General features: G+C 37.5%; 1 protein-coding gene across 1 annotated transcript; it reads right to left on the bottom strand.

Annotated features, from left to right (window-relative positions):
- Window positions 1-1,215: 1,215 nt before the first annotated feature.
- Window positions 1,216-1,855, bottom strand: LOC123067959 (probable NADPH:quinone oxidoreductase 2). Its single transcript, XM_044490517.1, has 2 exons — window positions 1,644-1,855; window positions 1,216-1,547 (listed from the first exon to the last, which is right to left on the bottom strand). Exons 1-2 carry the CDS (start codon window positions 1,846-1,848, stop codon window positions 1,216-1,218), a joined length of 537 nt encoding a protein of 178 aa, XP_044346452.1. The 5' UTR covers window positions 1,849-1,855.
- Window positions 1,856-13,887: the final 12,032 nt, after the last annotated feature.

Raw genomic sequence — 13,887 nt, 5'->3', positions numbered from 1 at the left:
TTTGTCAATTGCAGATCTGATCGCTTCGGGCCTTTTTGTTCCTTTTCTTTTTCTTTTTTCCACGCCTATGCATAGCTTTTGGTCTTGTGACCTTGCTAGTTGTTGGTGTGTTTTTGCGTGAGTGTGTGTTAGGTTGGCTGTGTGCATTCTAGTTATGCAGAGGTCGGGTGTGTGCTCATATTGTATCCTGTCGATGCTTCATTTGAGCCAACAAAATCCACCCTTTGTCGGAAAAAATTCCATGGATTTGGCTCCAGTCGTCTGTCCTTGGAAGCGACCTGACATATGACAATGTAGAGGTCGGTGGGGGAGGATGGAATTTCCAGGTGGGTGGTGCTCTTTTTTTTTTTTGTGCTAATGAGGTGGCTGGTGCTCAGCAACGGACGTGATGCTGGTGTGGCGCTAGCATGCCTAACATGAATATAACTGAAAACTGTAACAAAATAGACCCTAAGACTAAGACTATCAACTCAATATGATTATGCAGATGTAAACTCAATGATGCAATGCACTGAAAAGAAAAATTGTGACGTCTCATAGTGGCTTGGAAAGTGAAGATCTTTTTGTTGGCTTTTTCTTGGGCTCGAGGTATGACAATATATGCAACCTAGACCATGGAAAACTAGAAAGTCTCATGAAGAAACCTTGCCAAGCTGATACAACGGGATAGGTAAAAGGATGTCCAGGTGTTTTGATGAGATGAAATTGAATCATGTTGGGGGAGACATTGATGACCCGACTGCAGTGAACACTTGATGGTGTGCTGAAAAATCACTTGTCCGTGTGATTTTTATTTGAGCATTGCTATGTGCACGGTTCTTTCTATGTCTTTTTAATACGACATTGTTTAATAGCCGTTCATTGTACTCCCTCCGTTCCTAAACATAAGTCTTTGTAGAGATTTCATTTTAAATATAAATTCATATAGATGCATAATTCGTTTTGCTCCGTATAAATTCATAATTCGTTTTGCTCCGTATGTAGTTCATCTAGTAGAATCTTTACAAAGACTTATATTTAGGAACAGAGGGAGTATAACTTCGTATGGGCCATGTAGGCTTTGATCATGGTTTCGTACAGGACCTGGATGTAAAATGGCCGAACGAACAGCCATTCCGTTATTATCCCATGGAAGCTGGCGAAGAAGAATGTTTGCCATAAAAGATCATTCAAGCAACACACCTCAACTAGGTCCATCCATGCATCTCTTCCTTATTAACTAGCCTGTCCAGAGTTTGCAGGAGAGTTGCCGTGGATGAGCCTGAGCGCGAACGCTTGCAGGGAAAGAAGGATGTTCCTCAGCAGCTCCCCGGTCTCCGGGTCGACGAGGTTGCCGTCGTCGTCGAACTTGCTCTGCGGATGGCGCGCCGAGACGAACCCCTCCGGCTTGTTGATGAAGTGGATGTCGAGGAAGACCCCGACCTGCCGGATGTGGTACGCCGACCTCTTGCCGCCGGACTTCCCCGACGCGCTCACTATGGCGCCGGCCCTGTCCGCCCACACGTTCGGCGGCCGCGACCCCCAGTCCAGCGCGTTCTTCAGAGGGCCTGCACAAACACTAGATTTTTCACTTCAGAATCGGGAACGCTGTGGGTTTCAGCCTTTCAGAAAGCAAAAAACTCCCGACGAACAGAGCCGGGTACCTGAGATGGAGTAGTTGTACTCGGGGGAGGCGAAGAGGAAGCAGTCGGCGCCGCGGACCGTGCCCCGGAACGCCTCGACGGCGGCCGGGAAGGCGTTGCCGTCGACGTTCTCGAGGTCGGTGTTGAGGAGCGGCAGGTCGGAGATGTCGACGTGGTCGATCTGCAGCCCCGGGATGGACTCCTCGCACATCTTGGCGGCTTGCATATTTGAATTGGATTATTTTTTCTAGTCTACCTTTGAATTGGAAGCGTCGATGCTTACTAGTGTGTGGCGTGTGTGCCATCCAATCAATCGTCTCTTTCATGGTCCTATCGCTAGGATAATTTTCTTTCTGGTAGTGTGAAAATGTGAAATCACTAATTGAGGGGTACCCCTTGCAAATGTTATAAAAGTTTTTCTTTTCTCGTAAATTTATTTATTCGAAACGTTTTATCTCTTAAACCGTGCGTCTAAATTGTGAACCATTTTCATCATTGATTCTTGCATCGAGATCTTCAAAATTACACATATTAATAGGTTTTGACGAAAAAAATCAAGGAAAAAACCAAGCCGAAAGCACTTTTTTTTTCTTTTAGACGTTCCTCTACAAGAAGAAAAATTGTGTCTCTCGTGGAAGCAAATATGTGTCTCTCATGGAAGCAAAAAAAACATGTTCTTTCATGTTTTTTTTAAAACAAATTTCTACAAAACCTAAGGAAAACCAGGAAAAAACCGAAAACCAAAAAAACCAGAAAAAATCTAAAACCAAAAAACGCATATAGAAAAATAAAAAAAATCCAAAGGAACACCCAACATGTGACACGTGGCTACGGATGAGAGGGCGCCACTTAGGGTGCTCTGAGCCCACCAAAAGTGACGCTTGCGAGGCTCCCGCAACGGGGAACCCTTGGTTAGTTGTTGCCGTCAAAATTTCATTGTTTTGCACCGTCAGTTCCTATTCTACACCTTCAGTGCCGGATATAGTACAAATCAAAAAAGGCGCACACCCACAACTGCATTATATACTAAAAGGACAGGCCCGTTTTTTTTTTCACTGATTTTTTTTCAGGATGCTTTTTCCAATGATTTAATATACATTTTTCAGGGCGGTTTAATTCTGGTTATCCCCCATTCATTTTTCTAATTTTGTTTTACATTATTGTTTTCTTTTTCTATTTTTCTTGATCGGTTTTAGCTTTCTTTTCTCTTTTCAGATACTATCAAATTCGTGAACTTTTACAAAAATCCGTGAGCCTTATTCAATTTTTCTTTTCCTTTTCCCAAATAACAGTGAATTTTTTTAAACCGTGAACATTTCTATTTTCTCCAACTTTCATGAACTTTTCAGAATTTCTAACTTTTTCAAATGTGTATACTTTTTTTTAAATCAAGAAGTTTTTTCATTTTCACGAACTTCTTCCAAATTACATAACATTTCCAAGACGACAATTTTTTCAAATCCATGATTTTTTTTTCAAAATTTAAGCACTTTTTAAAATTGATGAACCTTTCATTCAAAATCAATCGACTTTTTAAAAACTACAAACCTTTGTTCAAAATTAGGAACTTTATTTTTAATATACAAGAACCTTGTTTGAAAATTGATGATTTTTTTCAAATTTATGAGGCTTTTTAAATCAGTGTTTTTTTTTGAAATTCTTACATTTTCCAAATTCATGAACTAGTTCATGAACTTTTCTCAAATTCGCCACCTTTTTCATTTCTGTGAACTTTTTCCTATTTATATGAAGTTTTTTCAAATTCTATTATCAATATTTTTCAGAATTCTGTTTCGAATTTTTATATTTTTAAATAATTTATACTGGGTATTGAATGTTTGTTAATATAGGAAGTGTCAAATAGCACTGGTTTTCCTAGTTTGGTCAACCAAATGAGCTCGATGTACTAGTTATTAGGTACATCCATCAACGGTCTCATATCTATTTTGAATCCCGCTTCTCCCACTATAGCGAGAGGAAACAACCTGTTTCAAAACAATGGGGTTGTTTGTGTTAGGATTTTTTTGTATTAATTCTGTTTCGCTATTTCTCTCACTAAGCGAGACTGTAGGAACTCTCGCTGTGATCTTCAACACTAACAGGCCAGCCCACTCGCTCACACATCAAAAAATGATATAGTGAAAAAGGAGCGCCGCGGGGTTGGGGGGGGGGGGGAGTTCAAACCGTGGTCTCCTAGATAGGTTACAACCTTGCTAGCCACCGAGCTAGCGTCGGGATTCTAATCAAGTGGTAGGGCGGGATGTACTTGAGGCGAAATGAACCATGGTTTCACTGCGTAGTTTTTTGTTTTTTATTTTCTTCTTCTTTTTTTGTATTTTCATTCCTTTTTCATTTGTTTTTTCAATTTTATTTTTCATTCTATATTTTTTTGGGTCTCAGTTTTTTGGTTTTCTTCGTTTCTTTTCCTTTTCATTCTACATGTTTTTATACATGTCAACAATATTTTTCTAATACACGTTTAACATTTTTCCAATACAAATTTTACATTTTGAATACATTGTCAACATTTTCTCAATAGACATTTTTACATTTTTCTAATGCTTCATTAAATTTTTGCAAACACAATATTTACATTTTATTTGTCTACATGGTCAACATTTTACTTGTACACAATTAATTTTTTCGAATGTTTGATTAAAAAGTTTCAACTGCAATACTAAAAAATTTCTAATGCATGGTCAACATTTTTTTCTATGCACATTTCACATTTTCCAAATGATTGATTAACATTTTAAATACATGTTCAACATGTTTAAAAATGCTTGGTTCATATTTTCATGTATATGATCAAGACATTTCATCATTTTTTTAATACATGGTAAACATTTTTTCTATGCACATTCAAAAACTTTCAAACACTTGATTCAAAATTCAAATTAATTTTTAACATATTTTAAATACATGATCAACTTTTTTCGCACCCATTATATATTTTTGGTATACATTTTCAACATTTTTTGTATACACATTTAGCATTCTTCAAAATGGATGATTAACATTTTTCAAAACATTATTTAAAGTATATTTTGCAATATATATATTTCTTTATTTCTTTATTTCTTTATTTATATCTATATCTATACCGAGTAATAAAGTAAGATGTGTTTCGCCAATTTTTTCATCCGTTCACCGTCGAAAAGAATTTTTTCGTATTCGAGGTGGTACTATTTTTTTTAACAGAGAAAGGCACCAACATGTGCCAATATATTCAGCTCAAATTCAGTGTACATCATGATTACAGAAACTACTTGCAAGAAAGAGAGAATTAGACTGCAGAATCTGAGAAGGAAGAGCTGAATAGAAGTCGGAGAAGACAAGAAGGGAGCAGAATCCCTTCTGATGAACCACATAACTAAACATAAGAAGGCAGCCTAAAGAAGAAGATGACATGAACTGCCCTTCTGGTACTCAAAGCGCAAAGATACAACATGGAAACTGCACCAAGAGCAACTGGACCAACAACTTCTGAGTGAAATTGGGCTCCAATAGCTTGCATCAAGTTCTGAAGAAGAAAGAGAACTTCGAACAAAGAGATAGTAGTTCAGCCGAGCTCCAAAATCATTGGCTTAGTCTGCAGATTCACCAACAAGTCTCCTTGCGCCTGAAGAAGTCCATCCCTGCAACTGAAATACTACAAGAACAAATGAAGTAGAGTATCTTGAATAGAGAAGAACCAAGAAGCAAAGAGCTAGAAACAGCGCACTGTGTGAATCTTAATACCAAGAATTTGGAAATTAGAAAGAAGGGATACAACATTGCAGGAATTAGAAGAGTGATTACGAGCAAAGCAACAAATTTGAGTATCCCTATTCGCTATGAAAACCCGGTGAGCAAGGTTTGGCAACTCCATTAACTTCTCTAGCAATATGAACACTTTAGGATTAAGAGTTGCAGAATGTACCAAAAAATGGCAAGATCCTTTCTGATATTCCAAGGTATAGAGGGATCTAAGGTGTTGGCCGAAGCAGCACATTTAGCAAGAGTAACACAGTCAGTTAGAAAAGTAGGATGCATAATATTGAGCCGAGAGGCAATATTAGCAGCAGAAGCAACATCAATAGATTCAGCCTGCAAAGGAGTGGATGTAGATGAAGCGGAGGCCTGAATTTGAATACTAATTTCTCCCTACTCCGAGGGAAGAGAAATATAGATACCAATACCTGTAGCCTCATCACCTGGAGGAAGGCCAGGAGCTTTTTTTGTTCTGAAAGCCGCATCAGAGTAAATTTTTGTCCCAACAACTAAAAGATCAGACATGAGAGAATTACCTGGCAAGGGGAGCTGATTGCTAGCAGGAATGTGTTGAACCTGTTGATTCTTAGTAGAAAGACCAGAAAGAACATCCTGAGGCTCCAAATTTAAAGCACCAGTCGCAATGCTAACTTGATAAGGAAGAGCTTTGTTTCTATCAAAAATAAAATCATTTCTTGCTTTCCAAAGACTCCACAGAAAATTTAGGATATTTGGAATGGAGCCATGTGAGGGATTCATTTCAATGAAAGCAATAAGCACTGAATGCATTGTAGTATGGCCTTGGGTTAAAATATCAGCTTTGAGAAACCAGGGAGAAGAAAACCAGGCCGCACGAGCAAAATGTCAAAGGAAAAATAGATGAAACTCATCCTACGGTTGACCACATCGACAACATATTTGAGAAATATGAATCGAGAAATGACCAGCTCGCATACCCATAGGCAAAGCTTTTCTTAAAAGTCTCCATGCAAAAGTTTGCACCCTAGGAAGCATATTCTTTTGTTTCAAAAATATTTTAAGCAGATTTTTCAAATCCAAAGGTACAACAGTAGGGGCATGTCTAGGATTAGCATGAATATCTTGTAAACACAATTTATAAGCACATTTGGAGGAACAAATACCATTTGGAGTAAGATCCCAGCACAACAAATCTGGAATTTTGTCATCAACAATATTAGTATGAACAATAATGGAAGCCAAAGGTTGCTGAAAAATCGAGAAAATGAGAGCTTGATTCCAAATCCTTTGACCTGGAAGACAAAGATCCTTAACCAAGGCCGGGTACACAAAACCAGCATGTTGAGGAATGAGATGCTCATGAATGGAACTCCAATTATTACACCAAGGAGTGCTCCAACTAGAAATGTTACCTTGCGTTATTTGATAGAATGAATGAGTTTTAAGCTTAGGTAACATTTTAAGAATGGAAGCCCAAAAAGCAGATTTAGGAGGAGTAGTAGTGGCAGTCCAAATGGAAGTATTAGGAAAATATTTATCTTTAAGCACGAGATACAAATGAGAAGAAGGGTCTTTAGCTAACCTCCAAGCAGCAGATAAAGTCAGACTTTCATTGATGGCCTTCAAGTTCCTAACACCTAGACCTCCTTCATCTTTGGAGTTGTAAACGTCTTTCCATGCTCCAAGACAAAGACTCTTTGTAGAGTCATTTTGCCGAACACCTGTCCACCAAAAAATCCTAATAATAGCCGTAAGCTTAGCAACCAATTTCTTAGTGAACAAGATATTAGCCATATAGTAGACAGGAATGGCTGAGAAAACCGAACGAATCAGCTCAAGACAGGCAGCATGAGAAAGCAAGTTGGCTTTATAGGAAGGCATTTTTTTGCAAGAAATCGTCCAGAACAAAATTATAAGCAAGAACTCTGTTTTTAGCAGGAAGAATCAATGGATGACCAAGATGAGTAAAATTTGCATCCAAAGAAGAAACAGGGAAAATCTGCTTGATGTCTTGCATAGCATTAGGAGAAACATGAGAGCTGAAAAGAATAACAGATTTAGACTAGTTTGGAGTTTGACCAGACATAGCACAAAATTGGTTTATAAGATTAGCCATGGTGTGAGCTTCCTGCAAAGTGGCCAGTCCACCAACCAATAAGTCACCCGCAAATAAAAGAGAGTGAATGGAGGGGCAATTTGGTCCAAGAGAGATACCCTGTAATTGATGAGCAGCAAGAGCGTCATTAAGGGCAATGGAGAGTTCATTGATTGCAATAACAAATAAATAAGGAGACATAGGACAACCTTGACGAATACCCCTGGAACTGTTAAATTTTTGAGAAGGCTTCCCATTAATGACAACAGAAAACGTAGGCGAGGAGATGCAAGCATGAACTAGATTTAGGAAATGACCATGCAACCCTTTCCGAGAAAGAGCAGAAACAATAAAACTCCATTCAAGACGATCAAAGGCTTTAGCAAGATCTATTTTAAGCATGAATGTGCATTATGTTTCCAGGATTTCAAGGAGAAAGAGTGAGTAATCTCTTGGGCAATGATGATATTATCACTGATTCTTCTACCCTCAATGAAAGCTTACTGAGCAGGATCTATATAAATTCTTATGCGTTCGTCTCCTAAAAAAATATGTTTTTTTCTAGAATTTCGTGCATGGGCTGTGCGTTGTGGCCCAGCAAAGCCAGCCCACTTATTTATCTGCCCATGCAGTTGAGAAAATTCTATTTTAAACTCTAGATGACAAATAGTCAAAGCTTCGCACAGGACAACCAATAATGGGATGCCCATTTTTCTTTGTTGTGTTTTACTTCAACTTTTATTCTCCTTTCCTTATCTCTTTTTGCCCACCGCTCAAAAAAATCTCTTTATTCCCTTCAAATTTCTTTTCTTATATAATTTATTCTATAAATTCAAAACTCTATAAAACCTTTAGATTTATTTAAAATTTTCTTTCAAATTTTAGAATAAAAAATACCCAAATCTTCGGACAAGTCGCCCAATATTTCTCTTTTTTCCCTATTTCTTTTTACTTTTTTCACTTCTAAGTTTAATTTCGTTTTCCTTCTTTAGTAAAGTCATAATTTTCAAAAAAACTTAGAATTTAAATTTTTTGTTCAAGTTTTCTATAAATGTTCCAAATTCTAAAAAAGCTTCTCTTTTGAATAATGTTCAGAACTTTATTCTTTTTCTTTCTCAAATTTCTTCAAAATAAAACACATGTTCCAATTTTTTTAAATGTTTTTATTTTCCACAATTATTCATGGTTTCCAATATTTCTTTTGGCATTTAATTTTCGTTTCCAATTTGAAAATATTGATGTTTTAGTGAATGTTTTACGAAACTAAAATAATTTTATTAATTGAAAAAGTATTTTCAAAATTGTTCTGAATGTTCAAAACATTTTACAATTTTAAAAAAATTCTTCACTAATTCAAAAAATGTTCATGGTATTATAAAAGGTTCATATTTTCGGAAAATGTTTGTGAATTTCAAAAAATATTCCAATTTAAAATGGTGTTCATGTTTTTCAAAAATATTCAGAATTTTCAAAAAGCCATTTGGCCAGTTCTTTTGGGCGATTCTCCCAGAACCTTGAGAATCAACCCTCCACCCAGATCCTCCCAGAATCTTGTATCCATATTTTTTGTACAATCCTTGTTGTTCACATTTTAACTAGTTAGGACTATAAAAAATATATGGGTTCAACATTCTGGGAGAAGCAGGGTGGAGGTTCGATTCTCAAGATTACGGGAGAATTGGCCAAAAGAATTGGGCCTTAGAATTTCAAAAAAAAAATTGTGTTTCGAGGAATATACGCAAATCCATTCTTATTTTTTATGATAGTTCAAAAAAATCAAAAAAATGTTTGCATTATGATTTTAAATATTTGCACTGGTCATTGGTTATTAGGACGTGTTTCTTCAACTAGCTAGCAACACGTCGTCAGGTCTTTGATTTATGTGTTGCATTTAGTACATCCAGTTACGCCATGATAGGAGACGCCGACTAACCCCACCACTATCAAGATCTCGTACGCCAAACATGACGCCCGAGAAGATCGCAGCTTCCAGCTCCGCCGGCCACCGCTGCGGAGACTGTTTTCGAAGGACACATCATTTCTCTCCCATTGCTTCTCTTAATAAATATCTCTCTCATTGCAACACATGGGAATATGTGCTAGTTTAGGATAACGGAAGTGTAAACGAAAGTATAAAAATGAAATCAAGAAGAGAAAATAAAAGGTCAAACAAAAAAAGAGGATGTGGCCTCGCGCGAGCTGGGTCGTCCCGTTTAGGCCGCTGCCTTCAACAAGAGCCGAGTTTGTCTCTCTTGCAACCAGACATGGGCACGCCCGTGTTTGAGAGCAGGTTGTTGGGACCGATCGTATTTGTTGGGCCGGCCTATAACTATAGCGTGTGAGCGCCACATGCAGCAATTGGGCGATCCGGTACTCAAGAGGGAAACTAATACATGAAGGAGGATCAGAGCCGATATGATACTAACAGATTTGTCTTATGGTTCATCTCGGAGTTGGAGCACCTGTCGGTTCCAACGGAGCCTACCATTGTGGTCGGGTCTACAAGCAATCAGGAACAACGACGGTGGATTCCACCAGCCGAGGGATACGTAAAGATAAACATGGACGTGACAGTATCATAGGAGAATTGTGTGGGTGGAGCGGTGACATTCTATCAAGACAGGGATGGATCCTACTTAGGGGCGTCACTGCTTGTCATTCAAGGTCCGACGGATCCTGCTTCACTCGAAGCCCTCACTTGTAGGGAGGCTTTATCTTTAGCTCAAGACTTAAGTATGCAACATCTTCAAATCACGATCGATTGCAAACAGGTTGTAAATCATATTCGGAGGGCATCGGAGGGCATCAGAGGGAACTATGAAAGTATCATTAGAGAAATCCTAGAAACAGTTTAAGTTTTCAATTTGTGTAACTTTACTTTTGAACCACGAGTTTCCAATTTTGAAGCTCATAGACTAGCTAGGTCAAGTATTATTCTTTCCCAAGGGCGGCACATGTGGTTGGGCACTCATAGCGACCCCATTGCTTTCCTGTAAACATTATTATCATTGAATAAAGCCTAGCTTTTGTTGTTAAAAAAGTAACTGGCGCTTATAGGCGCATATCCTATTTGGCGCTTCCAGCGCCCGTTACTGTGCATTTGCAAACGGGCGCTGAAGCCCTCTTAGCTGGACCGGCCCATTTAGCTACTTTTTTCTTGTGTTTTTTCCTTTTTAGTTTTTGTTTTTTTCTTCACTTCAAATTTGTGAACTTTTTCCAAAATATGTGAAGCTTTTTTTTAAAACGATGAAAATTTGTGAACTTTATATATAATTTAATGAATTTTTTGATAATCACCGAATTTTAAAGAAAGTTCTGCAAAATTGATTTAAAAATTCAAATTCGAGGAACTTTTTTGAAAGAATGATGAACATTTTTTTCAAAGTCGGTGAACTTCTTTCAAGTTTGTTGAACCTTTTCTAAATTTGATAAACATTTTTTCCAGTTCATGATTGTTTTTCAAAATTCGTATAATTTTTTGAATTCATGAATTTTTTGGGTTTTTTTTTCGATTTTTCATGTTTTGTTTTTCGTTTTTCTCAAATGTGATTGTGGTTATAGGCCGGCCCACCAGCGCCGGTGCATGAGCGCCCGGGAGCTTCCCTGGCGCCTGAAGCCTGGAATAGGTTCCGCTGTATAGGAGCTCTCGATTTGCACAGGAGAAAACATTGTTCACATTTATCAAAAAATATTCTCAAATTCAAAAATTGTTATGTTTTCTACAAAAATGTTCGTATTTCTCCAAAAAAGGATTTTTTTTGAAAAAATTGTTGTGTTTTCTACAAAAAGTTCATATTTCTCCAAAAATAGGATTTTCGAAAATGACTCACGTTTTTAAAACTATTCTGATTTCCAAAAATATTCATGTTGTAAGAAAAAAAAGGATGAAAAAATGCTAGGAAAAAAATAAGTCCATGCAATAGAGCTACTCGCTACGGTAGACCATCAATACAATGACCATAAAGGCTTGGGGATTTTTTGATTTAAATTATCTCCAACATTTATTCCTTTGTTAGCTAGAAGCAACAATTTCGAGGCAGATAGATTAGCTAAAAAAATGTTGTCTTTAGTTTCGACCGTTATGTCTAGGTGGGAACGCCACATGATTATGTAATTGTGCCTCTTAATATCCTCGAACAAAGTTGCATGATCCCTACAAAAAAGCTATATGGCCCCACACGAATTTTGGGAAACCAGAGCTAGGTTAAGTTTCTCTCTGAGAAATACTTGAACAATTGCACTCCGGGTAAAGTTAAAGCTAACCATGGACATTTATATTTTGGAAAGGGGTCATGTAAATGAATTAGAAAGCTATGTTATAGAATGAATGAAGGTAATGGAGAGAAGAATATTTTTGGAGTGATGTCTAGATTGGCAACATATACTGACCTTATTAACACTATATGCAAAAAATCTACCTCTTTAAACCCTTGCACTACATGTAAAAGGGCTATGGGCAGTTGGATGCAATGTCAGAGTTTCCTCATAACATTAGGGTGTGGAGAAATGAAATGGCTTAAAGGAGTTTTTTGAAGGTTTAACACTAAACAAAGATACAGATAGTGTATATGACTATTATCCCCTGATGGCCATTCTAATGTCAAATCCTTCTATTTAGCAATGCAAAGTATTGGGTAAGTGCCATTCAGATTCCTGTGGAAAAGTAAAATTTCCCTAGGGTCAGTTTTATTTTTTGCAACTTGTCGTAAAATAGATTTTTACTATTGTTGTTAACTTGTTATATAGCTTAGAGCGGGGGTTTGTGCTAAAACTTGTTTATTTCATGGATGTGATGGAACAATATACCATATTTACTTTGTTTGTCATTTGGCCACATACATTTGGAATGTTGTCAGTTGCGCCACAGGGCTTAAATAGCCTCACATCATTGATCAACATTACAAAGTATGGTTGAAGTGTTCAGAGGGTGAAGGGGGAAAGAAAAGAGAACACTTTATAGTGGGATTGCGGACGACTGGCATGTGGTTTTGGATAGCAATGAATTTATTTCAAAAATATTGGTCAAGTGAACCTACATGGATTATATACCAAAAGGTTCACCAGATTAACTGGTGGATCAACATGCATGTAAGCAAACCAACATAATAACGAAGCTAGAGTTGTGCCTAATACTGGTGGGACACATCGTGAATGAGGTGTTTCAAGCAGAACGAGGAAGGATGTGGTGTACTATGAGACATTGGTTGATGGGACCACTCGTTGCCATGAGTTCTTCATTCAGTGATGATTTCGTAGAAGCCCTCCTTTTTTACTCTACCTTTGCTAGTTTCCTTATTTCCCTATATCTTCCTTCTCTACCTAACCTCGGCTCTCACCACTTGCACTGAAATTGGTATTTTCTCATTTTGTAGAAATCTAGAGGGTGGTGATTTGATGATGCTTGGTGCATGTTCCTTTGTGGTGCAAAACTCTTTACAGGTTGATTTTTGTTAATTGACATAAAAGGCGAAACCCTTTATTTAAAAAGGAAAATCTATGGTACCTAGTTTGAATAAGTAGAGAGAATTACCCATTTTTTATTAATGTATATCGTGTTTCATGATTCTAGTTCCTACCAATGATCACATTAATGATTCTACCAACCGACAATCGGTAGTGAGTATACATTACATTAATTGAATCTATAGTGTTCATGTATAAATCTAATCCATAACAAAGTACTCTATATTTCAATACATATTGGTACAATTGTGCGGAGTACAATAAAACACCATTGCATTCAAATTGAAACCTTCGCTTGTTTTTTTCACTTTGAACTTGACATGGATCGCAAGAAAGAAAACACAAGCATAACGTCCCTATCAACTACTAAGAGGTGGCAACTAATCACACAACATGAGAGCCTATCATAAGTTCTTACCAAATTTTACCTAATAATAGGTGGTGATTGGTAACTAATGATGTTGATTACCACTACAAGAAATATGCTATCTTGTGACCTCCACTATTGGTCACTGAAAGGTCATAGTTTTTCATTTGCGACCTTTTTGTGACCAAAAACAGAAGGTCAAAAGCTGAGGGTCGTAAACTGACTATAACGACCTTCTCTATGAGAAGGTCGTGGACGTTTACGACCAAAATATTCCTACTGTGGCGTTTTGGTCACTAGCAACCTCCCCTGTCTACGTAGGCATCCAGCGTGGCAAGCTGATGTGGCACAAGATTCAGCCCGGTCCATTTTGGTGCTTTAGATGGGCCGAGCCCATTAATTCAGCCTTTTTACTGTATATTTTTTCTGTGAATTTTGTCTAGCTACATGGGCTGGCCCAACAATTTGGCCTTTTTTTATATTTTGGGCCATGGCCTTTTTAGTTTTTCAGTATATATTTTTCAATCTGGTCCCACAAGTTAGATGGGTCCCACTTGTCATAATCTCCTATATTGGTCCCACATGTCAGAAATGTGAGCATTGTTTAG

Source organism: Triticum aestivum, chromosome 3B, assembly GCF_018294505.1.
Source record: "Triticum aestivum cultivar Chinese Spring chromosome 3B, IWGSC CS RefSeq v2.1, whole genome shotgun sequence".
Lineage (NCBI taxonomy): Eukaryota > Viridiplantae > Streptophyta > Magnoliopsida > Poales > Poaceae > Triticum > Triticum aestivum.
This window is presented reverse-complemented; position numbering and strand designations above follow the sequence as displayed.

Bases quoted from the DNA above. Each gene is read 5' to 3' on its own strand.
- LOC123067959 (XM_044490517.1), bottom strand. From the start codon at position 1,848: ATGCAAGCCGCCAAGATGTGCGAGGAGTCCATCCCGGGGCTGCAGATC. The intron at 1,548-1,643 runs GTACCCGGCTCT...GTGTTTGTGCAG, and splicing joins GTACAACTACTCCATCTCAG to GCCCTCTGAAGAACGCGCTG.